General features: G+C 43.0%; 1 protein-coding gene across 10 annotated transcripts in view; it reads right to left on the reverse strand.

Moving 5' to 3' along the window:
• PROX1 (prospero homeobox 1) overlaps window positions 1–13,364 on the reverse strand; it is a 57,195-nt gene that overhangs the window by 18,457 nt on the left and 25,374 nt on the right. For all 10 annotated transcript variants that reach the window (XM_088801644.1, XM_088801645.1, XM_088801647.1 and 7 more), the window contains one exon: window positions 9,969–10,163. In XM_088801644.1, coding sequence (XP_088657770.1) covers window positions 9,969–10,163 — 195 coding nt within the window. The remainder of the gene's footprint in view (window positions 1–9,968; window positions 10,164–13,364) is intronic.

The raw sequence follows: 13,364 nt of genomic DNA on the forward strand, positions 1-13,364 counted from the left end.
TAAATTTAGAGAATTATTATCTTGAGGAGTGGTATATTCTGAGACTGGAATGAGGTTTGAAAAAGGTTTAAATAAACCCATGGGTAATAAAACCATAATGATCTAATAATGGGAGGTTGGGAATTCTGAGGACATCCTGAGTCTTTTGAAAATGATTCAATCAATGACAGGTACCAGCCTCACTCGATGTGCTCCCTGCCCAGGGCTGGTGGCCTACTGATTATCCCACCTCTCTCCTCACTTTGTCAGCTGGCTTGTCCCTAATATTCAGAATAGGGCTCAGTGACAGAAAAGCTCAGGAACCTATGAAATATGGCAACTCATTCCTTGGAGGAAATGCTCTTTAATCCTTACCAGGTCTTTGTCCTTGGATTCTGAGTTAGAATTTAGGACATTGATCTGACCACGACTGCCATAAAAACATGAACTTACTCCTTTGGATATCTGTGTTTTCCTCAAAGAAAGAGAGACATGAAACCATCGTATGTTGGTGTGGTCTGGGGGGTAAAAACTGGTTAAACTCTCTGTAGGGGAAGCTGCTCATAATACGCTAACACAGATCAATTAATTCATTTTTAAGGGGAAACTAAACATACCGATTACAGAGCACCCATGACAGCCCAAAATATTAAGCTCAAAAATTCACTGAAGTTAATGTAGAAACCAGCACACCTTAACTAAAGCTTTGATTCTGTTAAAGACACAGGGTAAAACTTCAGAGAAATAGTTTAGCTCGCTTCCAAAACAGTCAAGTGTTAATCACTTTCAATGTCTAGTAATAGGTCATTGCGGGGAGCTGGGGAGGTTATGATGGCAGAAGGAGGGGGCAAGGGACTTTGGTTGGGGGTAGAGTGGATACGAAGATTCCATTCAGAGAAAAGGAACCTTCAGACAACTAACTATAACATGCACAGTGAGGCATGAAGAATCTTTTCTGTCCTCCCGTTTTAGCTTGCTGAAAATTGGTAAAATGTGGTCATGTGTAGAAGCAAATAAAAGAGTCAAGAGGAGGGGACAGGTGGGGAGAGGGGAGGATGGCACACATCAAATAAGCAGTGTCGAATAAGTCGTCATTCTAACCCCATCTACCATCATAAACTGGGAGAAATCGTTCGGTATCTTTTCAAATTGCAAGTTTGAAAAGCTTCGTCCTTGGGTGGGGGGGAAGCAAGTCAGTCACTCTTCATTGGGGGAATGGACAAGTGGGAAGGTGGGAAGGGCTGGGGGTGGGTTAAGGGATAAGGGGTCACCTTGAGTGGCACTGTAGACTTTGGAATGATTTGGGCCAGAAAACTGGGACATCTGGAGTTCAGAAGTTGAGGAAAATGGGGAAGAACCGGGAAGATGAATACACGATCATCAGCTACACAAAAGAACGGAGCAGAAAGAAGCCTGGATTTGGGCACTCGCGTCTGGCAAGGAGGCCGGCAGCAGGGCTAATGAAGCATTTGTGGGGTGGGACGTTTGCCAGCGCAACAAAGAAGATGTGCTTGGGCTCTGCAGATGTGCCAGGGCCCCCAGAGCAAAATAATGACATAATCACCATCAGTGTCACAGACCAGACTGTACACAAGGTGACAGGGGAGGGAGGGCCTATAATACACACACAGGGAGGACTCTCCACGGCCCAGACGCCTGGGATGCAGGCAGAACGACCTACCTATCTCTATCTCTATCTAAAATCCTAGGGTGAGACTTACCCCATAGCGGCTGGGTGCTTTTCATGCAATCCCAGCCACTCCTGATGAGGCGACAGAAATCTGAAAAGCTTAAGACAGATTTGGACTGGTTGGAAAAGGCTGAATAAAGATAAACAAGGGGGAAAAATAGAAGGAGAGAGTTTTGAGTCAAACTCCCTCTGTCTTCTGCTGAGTCCTGGGCTCACACTTTCACGAACTTGACCCTAGCCCTGCAACCCTGAGGTATAAATATTATCATGGCTGTCGATGTTTCATGCTGTAAAGAAAATGCAAGAAATATTTTGGGGCACCTCGGGGCATTGGGGACACAAATTAGAAATAAATGGTCCCTCTTCAAGTGAGTGTAGGAACAACTTGAAGCCAGGAGGAAGCCGCCCCGGCCCGTTTTAAACAAGGCCTCTCAGCAGGCCTTGTCACCTGCCTGTGGCTCCAGCTCTGTAAGGTGGGTGTGTTAGTACAGCTGTCTGGCTTTTAAGTGACTTTTGTCAGTTTGAAAGTGAAAGTCTGTTTGAGGAGCTGAAAGAACAATAGCCCAGAGCCCGGAAGAAGGGCTCCTAGCACAAAGGACATAGACTACACCAGTGCCCCTTTTCATTGCTTCTAATGAAAGATTCATAAGCATAACTTTAATTTTTTATGACCCCCCCCCCTTTTTGGTATGACTATATTAGTTGTGTCAACTTCCATAGACGGTTCCCTTTAAATACCAAGAGGTCTGTTGTGAAAGTGTTTCCAAGAGCTACGGACGGGGACAGAGTTGGTTCTGGCCATCCTGTAAGTCCTTCCTCCAGAAGAAACTGCTCTGAGGGACAGAGATTTCCTCTGAAGGTGGTTCCCTTTAGCCTTGAAGTTGTGTGAATGTAATCTTAATCCTTTCTCATGTGCAAGTTGAACTGCTCCTTGGAAGAACGATTATATTTGTTTTTCTTGGCTTCACTCAATTTAACAGGAACAGTAGTATAATAATCATTAATGGTTCTCCTTTTCCTTTACTTCTCAAATAGCTGTCTCCATGTTGCGTCTTTATTTTGTGTCTCCGCCAAAAAGGGGGGCGGGGAACAGCTCGTATTTGTTTTATGTCATGCTACCAAAGAGCACTGAAGATTGGCTTCAGGCAATCGCTGAAGGTGAAACAGTAGTTTTAAACTAGAAAAATCTGCTTTCAAGCACCAAAGCCCCACGTGTCACCGAAAATCATGTTTGCAAAAATCCTTATTCCTGCAAATTTATACCGAGGCAGTTAAGAGAAATGAAGGAATGATCACTAAAAGTTCTGCCCTATGGCTGAAAAAGAACCAAACAGTTAAAGTAAAATAAAATCGTGGGTGGGGGTGAGTGGGGAATGAGGACATTTGATTTAAAATGTTATCTGCCATGTGGAAAGGGATCACCCACTTTGGAACAAGCTTGGGTTCTCTAAATGAGTTTGCTTCATCTAGAAGAAATAAACAGGCTGGTTTTCAAAAGGTTCTTAGAACTTCTTCAGACATTTAATCCAGGATGGGCCGAACACAATGATAATGTCCCACTGAAAGCTCCAGCCACCACCAGCAGCTCTTAGAGAACTTGTTCCTTTTCTCCTATTGATAACCCTCTGTGGGACGAAGAGAAAGAACCAAGGCAAGGAGAACTGAATGTCAGACAATAGACATCACTCCCCACACTGTCTCTGAACTTTCCTCATCTCTGAAGGACAATTAATTATGAAGGCCTTAGGGGTAGGTCAAAGCAAGGGAAAACCCACTGCTGTCCCAGCACCACCGCTGCCACCTCTGTGTTTGCTAAATGGCTTCGCCTGTTGGGGTACAGCCACCAAGAGAGCCAATAGATCATGGTGTTGGGGGGGGGAGGGGGAAGAGACGGAGGAAAGCAAAAGATTTTTTTGTGTGTGCGTCTGCCCTTGTATAATTCTATTCTCACTGTGAACTCATCCATACACAAAACACAAGGACAATTTTTTTTTTTTTTAAAGAGAGAAAAGCCACAGGGTAGGTTGCAGCCGAAACGGCCTCTCAGTGGTGTGTTAAAAAGGATGGTCTTTTCACCAAATCATTTCACAGAGGCAAAACAGACAAACACAAAGAGTTGAGACTTTTTCTCCGACATTAAATGGAGTAACTGATAAGGTCAGACATATGATACCTAAAGACATGAATCTCTGAACTCTTGAAGTCAAAGGCCCTCTCTGTGCCGAGGAACAATCTTTCAAAGGAAATAGATCATAGAACTCCACTGAATCCGCTTTAAACTTTATGAAGCAGGAGGAGAAAAAGCTCTAAGTAGGGAAGCTTGACAGAAGAGCCTTGAACTTTTTTCTGAAGGAAAGATGAGACCCTCCCTAGGCTGCCACAAAACATCTTTTTTTTTTCTAAAGGCTCCTCTGAACTTTGATATGGGCCAAGACACTGCCATTGAAAGCCGTATAATTATGTGCTATAGCCACTGTAGAAAATGCTTTGTTCGCCACAACAAAGGACAATAAGCAAAGTAAAGCGACATTACACTGTATCTTTTTCTTTAAGAATGTTGAGAAAGGTCATGGAATGCTATAACTAATAAAGCTGTTGAGTAAGGAGGTTTTAAAGTTGATCTTACTGTGCTTGAATGTAACCCAATGACAAAAAAGACACGGGGAGCTAAAAATGCAGTGACATTACCAAATAGATGATAAATCAATGGGCCTGCTTCATTATACTGATCAACAACACCTTGAATTTCGAAAGGACGACGTGCAAAAAACGAAGGTCCCCTGTGCACACACGCAATCCTACCTCTGCCCCACCCCCACCCGTTCCACCCCACTTCCACCCTGGCGTCTTGACTGCGGTCTCCTTCAAATTTCAGGCAATCATTCTATGCAAGGAACATGTTCCCAGACAGCCATGTGTGTACATATATTTAGAGAACATTCATTTCGTCTCTGAAGAGATCAATTTGGCTTGTCATTTGGACTGGCAAGGAAAGGAATGGTAAGGGTTTCTTTGCCTCCCACCAAGAGTGGGCTGTGTGATCGTTAAAACAGCTCTGCAGCTTTGAGGCCAAAAGACGGCAACAGCAGTAAAAGGTTTGCACTCATGTGCCAGTTTTCCAAATGATCACTCATATTTAAGTATCTATTTGGAGCAGAGGGAAGTGCTTCCTAAATCCACCTGTCCTCATTTTTCTTTAAAGAGATGGCACTGTGTTGAAAGACTTCCAAATATGTTAAATCTTCTTAAACGTGTGTTGTGTTGAAAGCGGGAGTGGGTTGGGAATGGCGGTAGGCCTGGTGCGGAGAATATATTTAGTATGTGTATTTACGTGTGCATGTTTGGGTCTGTGTTGGGGGTTGGATGTGAGGGGTGCTGCTTTTTTTATTTTCTCTAAGAGGGAAGTGAGAGAACATGGAAAGAGGTCTGCAGAAGTACTCTTCTTGCCTGTCACGTGACACCTAGAAAAAGTCACACCACAGGCACCACGATGGTGCGATTAGTATCTTAGGAAATGGCATTAGTATCGTAGGAAGTAAGCCAACTAATCAATGAATGAAATGCCCCATTCTATGTATTTCTAAACTGTCCATCCGAAAACCTGGGTCTTTCAATGAGGGCAAGGGAACTTAGTCACACTTACTGGGAGTGTGGACCCTGCCCACAGATAAATGGCTGACCACTGATGGGCCTTGGAGGGATGCCTGGCTGACCACAGTGAGAAAGAGCGCTCCATGTAGCCTTGGAAACTGTCACTTTCTTTCCTGCCACGGTGGTGAGGGCAACAAAAAAAAGCAATAAAATCCAACTCCTATGCCCCTAAAGTCAGAAGTATCCTCCGGGACGAAAGCGTCCGTCACATTCTCTTCTCAGCTTACACACAAGACTATGCCCAGCCCTGTAGTCTGGGGATCATTCTGCCTGTCTTCGCTGCTCCCTATCAAGTGGGCAGCCTAGGAAAAGCAGTCAAATGAGGCTGGTGTGTCTCGGCGCCTTAGGTCGTGCAATTCACCTCTGTGAGTTACACAGGTCAGTTGCCTTAATTGGGTTCTTTGCAAAAACCTATAAACCAGCCTTGGAAATTGATAGTGAGCATTACCTTCTTTCCTGCCACTGGGGTGAGGGCAACAAAAAAGCAATAAAATCCAACTCATGTGCCCCAAAAGTCAGAAGTAGCAGTATGATTTAAAAACTGGGACAGAATCCCAAACCCCCTTTTCCCTCTCCATGAAAAAAATAAAAAATAAAAAATTGGAAGCTCTTCAAAGTGAGGTGAAAATGAAGCATGGAAATATCGACCATAACACCTGGAAAGACAAATTTATTGTTGCCGATCTCATTCAATGTGAGAAGTAGGAGCAAAAGATGCAGCCTGTAGTTGAATACTGCTCTCCTGCACACCTTCACAAACGCACGTTCAGAAGCGAGGTGCCCCATTCCACGCGATGGGGCCAACTTTCTTCCCCTTCGCACAAACGAAAAGCATAGTTCAGTGTCTTCTTCCACATCCCCTGGGATTTCTCAAGCTCTCACCACCCTAAGTCTGAATGCCGTGCCAAGAATCTTGGCAATTGTGTAAACTGATACAAAAGGCAGAACAAGCTCCCCTGTCACTCAGAAGGCCCTGACTCATAAAGGCCGGGAAATGCAGGGTCTAGAAGAGGAGAGAGATTCAAGCCACTCCCTCTTTGCTAGTGATAAACGTCCCCCATCTGCTTTATTTTCCTGTGGGCCAGGGGTCAGCAACCACTCGAGCTTCGAGAGCCATCAGCGGCAGGGGCTGGGGGGGATGGTGCTACACAATGACAGAGGTGCCACCAGCAAGCTTATGACACAGGCAGAGACGGAGCAGAACGCTGAATAAAGACAAGGGTAGGAGAAGAGAAAGAAGAAGAAAGTCGAAGCCAAAGAGGGAAAACACTAGCCTCCTTTTCTCTCACTGCCCTCGCTGCTTCTCCCTGACCCCACCCATGTAGAATGACTTTAAAAACAGTATAAATTTTAGGCAAACTGAAGTTTCTCTTGTATTCTTATCGGTATTATTATTACTGCCCACCTTGAAAAGTTAACATTGGTAAAACACTTAGAAGAGTGCCCAGGACATTGTAAACAGTCAATAATTATTAGCTATTTTATCATTGCTGCAAACAACTGATTGAGACATTTAAAAATGCAATCAATGAGAGATTTTATTATTTGACCCGCAAATACGCAGTTGGATTGATATATTCCTTTGACTTGACAGGTCTTAGGGCCTCATGCAGACGTAAGGTCAGAGTCCCTCTGCCAGGCTCCGTCTCTGTTTCAAAATGTAAAGAGAAACAAGGGCTACAGTTCTCTGCTCTGCCATCCTCTCCTCCTGCTCATATTAAGGCTGCAGATTCATTTTACTTGATCTAAAGAGGAGGAACTTAAGTGCAAAAGTCATGCCGTGCACTCCATATCTGTTGAGGTATTCGGCTCGAGGTGCCGGGTCTACCTCGGGCTCGCAGCCACGGCCCACACTGGTAAAGCTACAGTGATAAGGCCAGTGGCTTTTGAAGCATCTCACTTAAGCACTGACCTCCATGCACGCAGGCGCAGAAAAGAAGGGATCATCTTATCTGAAGCTTTTGTTAGTAAATGCTCCAAAACGGAGAGGCAAATTCAAACACTGTTTGGTGACGTTAGCATCCCAGGTGGTGGTGGTGGTGGTGGTGGTGGTGGGGTGTGTGTGTGTGTGTGTGTGTACATGCATAGGTACATGTGAGCGTGTGAGCGGAAGGGGGCAGGGCAGAACCCAGGCTCCTGCTTCTTTGTTACCACGTTTCCAGAAAGAGCCTAGTTTTTACTGAAGGAGGAATAAGACCCAAAATAGACCAATAACTTGTCTGAAGTCACATGAGAAGTGACAAAACTGCTCCCTGGGCCCCATCTCCTTGCGCTGAAGCGGTCTTAAAATAGACACTACAGATAAAGGCGAGGTGGCCTGGTTGGAAGTGGATATGATTCAGAAAGAGAGAAATATCAGATGTTAATCATATTAAAGGAGGATTTAGATGATGCTAAATAGAGCAGCTCATTGGGTATCTCTTGATGCCAACCGTCCCCTGTTTGTTTCATTTTGGCCCTTGCGCTGTGAGTAGGGGATTAAATTCCAACCAGGTAAGGTTTAAACAACCCTAAAAGGCCTAATGTGCACTGTCAGGATTTGTTCTCTCAAATATGTTACACAGCAAAACTGCAGAACTCATCCATGAATTTTGGGCAATTCTTTTACGAAGCCTGATGCATGTTGCTAAATGAATGAATATTTGCCGTAATAAATATGTAAAGTGTCCACTAGCACACAGTCGAATTCTCTCAGTTTAATGTGTAGAGCAATAGCTTTATCAGAAAGCGATGGATGGGGGGAGGGAAATAAAGTTCTTAATAAGATTTCTTTAAATGTTTAGCCCTAGTCACATTCTTCAGCTTTAGAGGAAATCTGCTAGAGTGTTCCGTGAATACAGTACACCAGTGCTCTGTGACAAGAAACTTTTAAAACAGAGACTTTAAAATTGTGAAGCAGTACAAAAAGCATCCCCACTTGTAACATGCTCAGCCAGAGAAAAAACTTTGTTAATAACACGTTTGGCGAGCAACCTGTATCGATCTTGAAGAGCAATGATAAATTGGTGGGTCATGGTATAACCATGCAAACTTTCAAAGCACAACCATGACTTCTGCACTGTTAAGCTTCCACATTCAGTTCTTTCTAAGCTACCAGAATTGATCTGCTACGACCAGTGGGAGAAGGGCCGGAAAAGGGATGGGTCAGCAGTGTGGGCAGTGGGGGTCAGGTCCCTTTATTGGCAAGCCAGACCAAGCTGCCTCTCTCTCCTTTGAAGTTGAGAGCTTCCGGGGCATTTCTGGGTATGTAGCTATGCGAGGAAAGCAAGCATATTAATAATAGAAGGTCCCTGCATGAGCAGATGTGGGAGAAAAATTCCCAGCCTCAAGATAGTAATAGAAGAAAAGGACCAACTTTGTCAAGTCACGGCCTGTCTACTCATCGTCAAGGGGTTCGGCCTGCAGAAAACTCTTGCCTCATTCCCACCTCTCACTATTGTTGCCTCAGCCAGCAGGGCTTTGTGCGTACTGGGCGATTCTCTAGTGTTGTCTCATAGAGTCATCATGTTGCAATGAAAAATGTTTGCTGAAGCACCACATTAGCCAGTAAAGAAATGCCTTATCCATAGCTGCACATGTTTATTGTTGCATGGATTTTGCTTTCTGAGAATGGGCTATGGTGTTTCATGTGTATCTAGAATATGCAGGTTGTAGATACTGCATTTCCCCGAAAATAAGACTTAGCTGGACAATCAGCTCTAACGCGTCTTTTGGAGCAAAAATTAATATAAGACTTATATGACTGGGTCTTATATTATATAAGACCTGGTCTTATATTATCTTATATAAGACCAGGTATTATATTATTATATTATATTATATTATATTATATTATATTATATTATATTATATTATATTATATTATATTATACTATACTGAGTCTTATAGTAAAATAAGACCGGGTCTTACATTAATTTTTGCTCCAAAAGACGCATTAGAGCTAGAGCTTATTTCAGGGAAACACGGTATGTACGTGTGCGTAAGAGAGTACAAACCCAAAACAACACTCATGAAGTTACACATACGCAAAATAAACACAGGAATTCTCCTCCAAAAACAGCAAACACAGAAACAAAAACAAAAACAAAAGATCTTGATGGATCTCCTTCTTATACTAGGTACTTAGTAAATTCTCATACAACTTCTTTCACAGAGGAAATAAATGCTGATTAAAGACAGAAACCATGGAATCACTGCCCCATCAACATTTCTAGACCTTCTTAGAAAACAACCTTTGCAGCTACCATTGCACAGAGCATATTTTCAGCTCAATCAACATGCCAGAACATAAACATGAAAAAGGCCTATGGGGCAGGGACGTCTTCTTTGGAAAGGGGACACTCTGTATGTGTTTCTTCTTGCCATTTTCTTTGGATTCTCCAGTTCCCTTTTCCATGGCCAAATGGGTCTTCTATGGAAGCGGCAGAGTCAGGGAGTGGGAAAGGAAACGGAAGTGGCTCAGGTCCCCAGGACTCTGATGGGAACCATGGGGGTGGGGGTGGGGGGATAGGCCCTCATTGCTGCTCTACCTCTTACCATCCTGAGGGATGTTTCTGTGAACAAACCAGATTTGGGGACATTTCTAAAGAAAGTTAAGTTTTTTGAAAATAAAAGAGAGAGGACTGAAAAATAAAGATGAGTTCCTACCTCAAAGTCATTTGCTTTATTGTAGTGCATGTTCAGAGCCCTGTACAGCTCACAGTCTCTGGTTATAGACAGCTCTTCAGTACTGGTGACTCCATCGTTGATGGCTTGCCGTGCATACTTCTCCATCTGAATGTAGTAAAACTCACGGAAATTGCTAAACCACTTGATGAGCTGAGAGGTAATGCATCTGTTGAACTGTTGAATTTAAATAGTGAAAGGGATAAGAACACCGCTATTTTCTTAATTTATTCTTTAAGCATTCGAAGCATTTTTCAAGTTCCCCTCCCCTCCGTCCTCAGAAAGGTATGTTTTTAATTCCACCAAAATGATGGCAGGAGAGGTGAGAGCAATGATCTACTTACAGGATATAAAACCTATCAACAATGGAAATCGCATCACAAGCCTCCACATTGCAGATGGAAAACTCACATTCTAAATCTGATTTTCCTTTAAGCCGAATATCTTACTTTAAACGTTGTTCTTCATCTTTCAGTAAAACAAATTGCATTTATATACTTCTTATGGAAATTCATTCAAGCCATGGAACCCTGGGAAGAGTTATTATTTTCAAGTACCAGAGATGATCAGCCAATGATTTCACCACCAGCATGATTTTTCTTTAATGAGAAATTGTGTCATCACATGACAGCCTCGTTCAATGCTGCAAAATGGCTTTCACACAAAGGGGGAGGGATTTGACATTTGCTTATTTTTTTGGGAATGGGTGATCCCTATGGACACCCCACTATGATTCCACCTGATGTTTGTACACTGCAGTCATGTCCAGTGCTGTCTGCTCGGACCACCGTACCTGTTCACACACTTCCTACAGCCAGCATTGGAGAAGACTGCTTTCTGTTGGAGGCTGCCCTGCATGGGAAGTGTGGTTAAGATACAGGGCACAGACGGCATGGACAGAATCTTTATTACATTTTTTTTTTTAAATGACAAGTTACCATAATGGGATTCGGCTTTAAAACTTTGTTTACTGAGTTTCCTCGATGACCTTTCAAAGGAAGATGTCTTCCTGGATTCACTGCAAATGATACCATTCTTAGTGACAGCCCTCTGTTTGTGTAAAGGACAGGTGCATCTCAACTTGCCAAGTCAAAAGTAATAAAACCATAGTTTTAGATCAGGTGGGCTGACAGACAACCCCCCCTGCCTTTTGTCATCACAGGCATTCCCTTCCCTGGGCCCCCAGAAAAAGATATACATTCATCAAAAATCAACAAAGACCACTTATCAAACAGTGGCCATGAGAACATCCAGACTCCCACAAGATGACAGCTCAAGTGTGTATTGGGGCTGTAATTGCTACACAGAAAGTTGTTTCTATCCTAGCAAAGATAATAAATGAATGAAAATTTATGGCAGAGAATGGAAGTAACAAGGAAACAGAAGCAGGGAGACTGCTGTTTCTCCCAAAAGGCCAACTTGCATCATAATTGCCATGAAGTTGCAAGGGCCCTTACAGATAATTGACCAGAAAATGATTAAGTCATCAGCAAATCGCTTCTGCTTGCAAGAGTTCAAACATGTACTTAACCTATCCAAGAATTATATTTTCACTCTGTGTGTCTGCTCTGTCTCTATTCAGCCTTGTGGGGAACCCGATTAAAAAGACAACTGAAGGACCCCCGTTATCTGATCTTCTGGTTGCCGATTTCAATAGAACTTAAACCCATTACGATTTGCTGAACTTGGAGTTCTTTCCATTTTATCTCAGCAGTAAAATACACTGTCCAAATTTCCAGACACTGAGATAAGGACTACAGGCCCCGTGACGGCTTACTGTTCCTTTTTAATTCTTTTAGAATAAGAAACAAAACATTACAAAATGATAGCAGGCTGTGCACTGGGGAATGAAAATTGCTTTGACATGGAGATTAGGCTTCTGCATTGTTACAAGACATTGTCTCATATGGACAAGGGTACTGTAGAGGAAAAAAATAGAAGGGTATTTTTTTTTTTTTCTAGAATGGTCATGAATGACCTAATGGGAGGACAAAAAAGTAAGTGCACTTGCCATTATTTAGGAATGGGACATAAAGGGAGATTTAAAGCTCATTGTTAGAGAATGGAAATAACAGAGCGAAAGAATGGGCAAAAACAACAGACTCCCAAAACATGAGACAAGTGAAATGACCAGCACAACAGCTTGAAGAACAGGGTCCCCCTCCACTAGCAGTGAACTGGGATTTGTTTGGTTTTAGTGGCTGGCTAAACGCAAAGGCAGGCTCCCTCTTTTCCAGATATTCACCTTGGGGGAGAAAAAGTGTTAAACTTTAAAGAATTCATTTCCCCCGTTGTGTAGTGGCTTACAAGAAAAGGATCAATTGTTCTATAAAGGAAAGCTCTGTAGTGTGTTAATGTGTTACTGCAAAAACTAATCGCTACAATAAAGAGGCTGTGTTTCCACAGCGTACTAGTCTCTGTGACTTTGATTAATGCTTCCCACGGGACATCTCAGCCTCAATATGGGCTGAAGAAACTTCCTAAATATTCAATGAGCATGGTCAAAAGATGTATAAAACAAATCAATCTGACACCTTAATCTGGCTAGGCAGCAGTTGACTCAAGGGGTGGAGGGAATGAGATACGTCATTTAACACTGCCAGCTTGAAAAGCTGTGAGCGTCTGTTCTGAGAAGCTAAAATGACAGTGACTCTGTTGTACTCATTGGTCTAAGAGTTATTCGTTTATACGTTAGAATCTGTGCCCCCTCGTGCCCAGGGCAACGGTGGGGCCCTTCGGTCCTTGGTATCTCTCTCACATCTGCCCCCTTGCCCTTCTCAAAGGGCTTGAAGTCCTGATGAGCTGTGCTTTTGGTCTGGCTAGCTGTCGTGGGGAGGGAATTTAGTTGGACTCTGTGAGAACATGGAACTTTATTTAGATTCTTGCTGTAGGAGTTAAGCTAAGTCAGCCCTGGTTTCATCCTTCATATACAGTGACGATGTACACTGTAGAACTTCTCTCACCAAGGCAAAGTCTCTGAATTGTGCATTCTTCTTTCTTTCCCAGGTAATTTAAAAGCATTTATTTCATACATAGATGGAAGTCACTGGTAGAGAGTGACTTTTCCTAAGGAAAAATATAAAGGAAGATGCATCACCCTGGTAGGGCTCAGCTTCTAAAGCTGGTCGGAGGATTACCTCAGCCTTACACCATCTTCCAATAGTGTCTTTGATGATTTCTAGGTGACATGATATTCGTGAAACAAAATAGTTTCCACTAGTGTTGTTTCTCCTGGTGTTTGACTCACAACACTAACTTCTGATCAGTACGTGAGAAGAAATGACTTTATAATTTGGAAAGGTTACTTTGCTAGAATTAGGAATTTTCTCTTAGATGAATGTGGCCACAAAGACATATAGGCTTCTGTCATTGTGACAA

The sequence above is a fragment of the Rhinolophus sinicus genome, chromosome 11, assembly GCF_057876585.1.
Source record: "Rhinolophus sinicus isolate RSI-liver-muscle chromosome 11, RSI-T2T, whole genome shotgun sequence".
In the NCBI taxonomy this organism is placed as follows: Eukaryota; Metazoa; Chordata; class Mammalia; order Chiroptera; family Rhinolophidae; genus Rhinolophus; species Rhinolophus sinicus.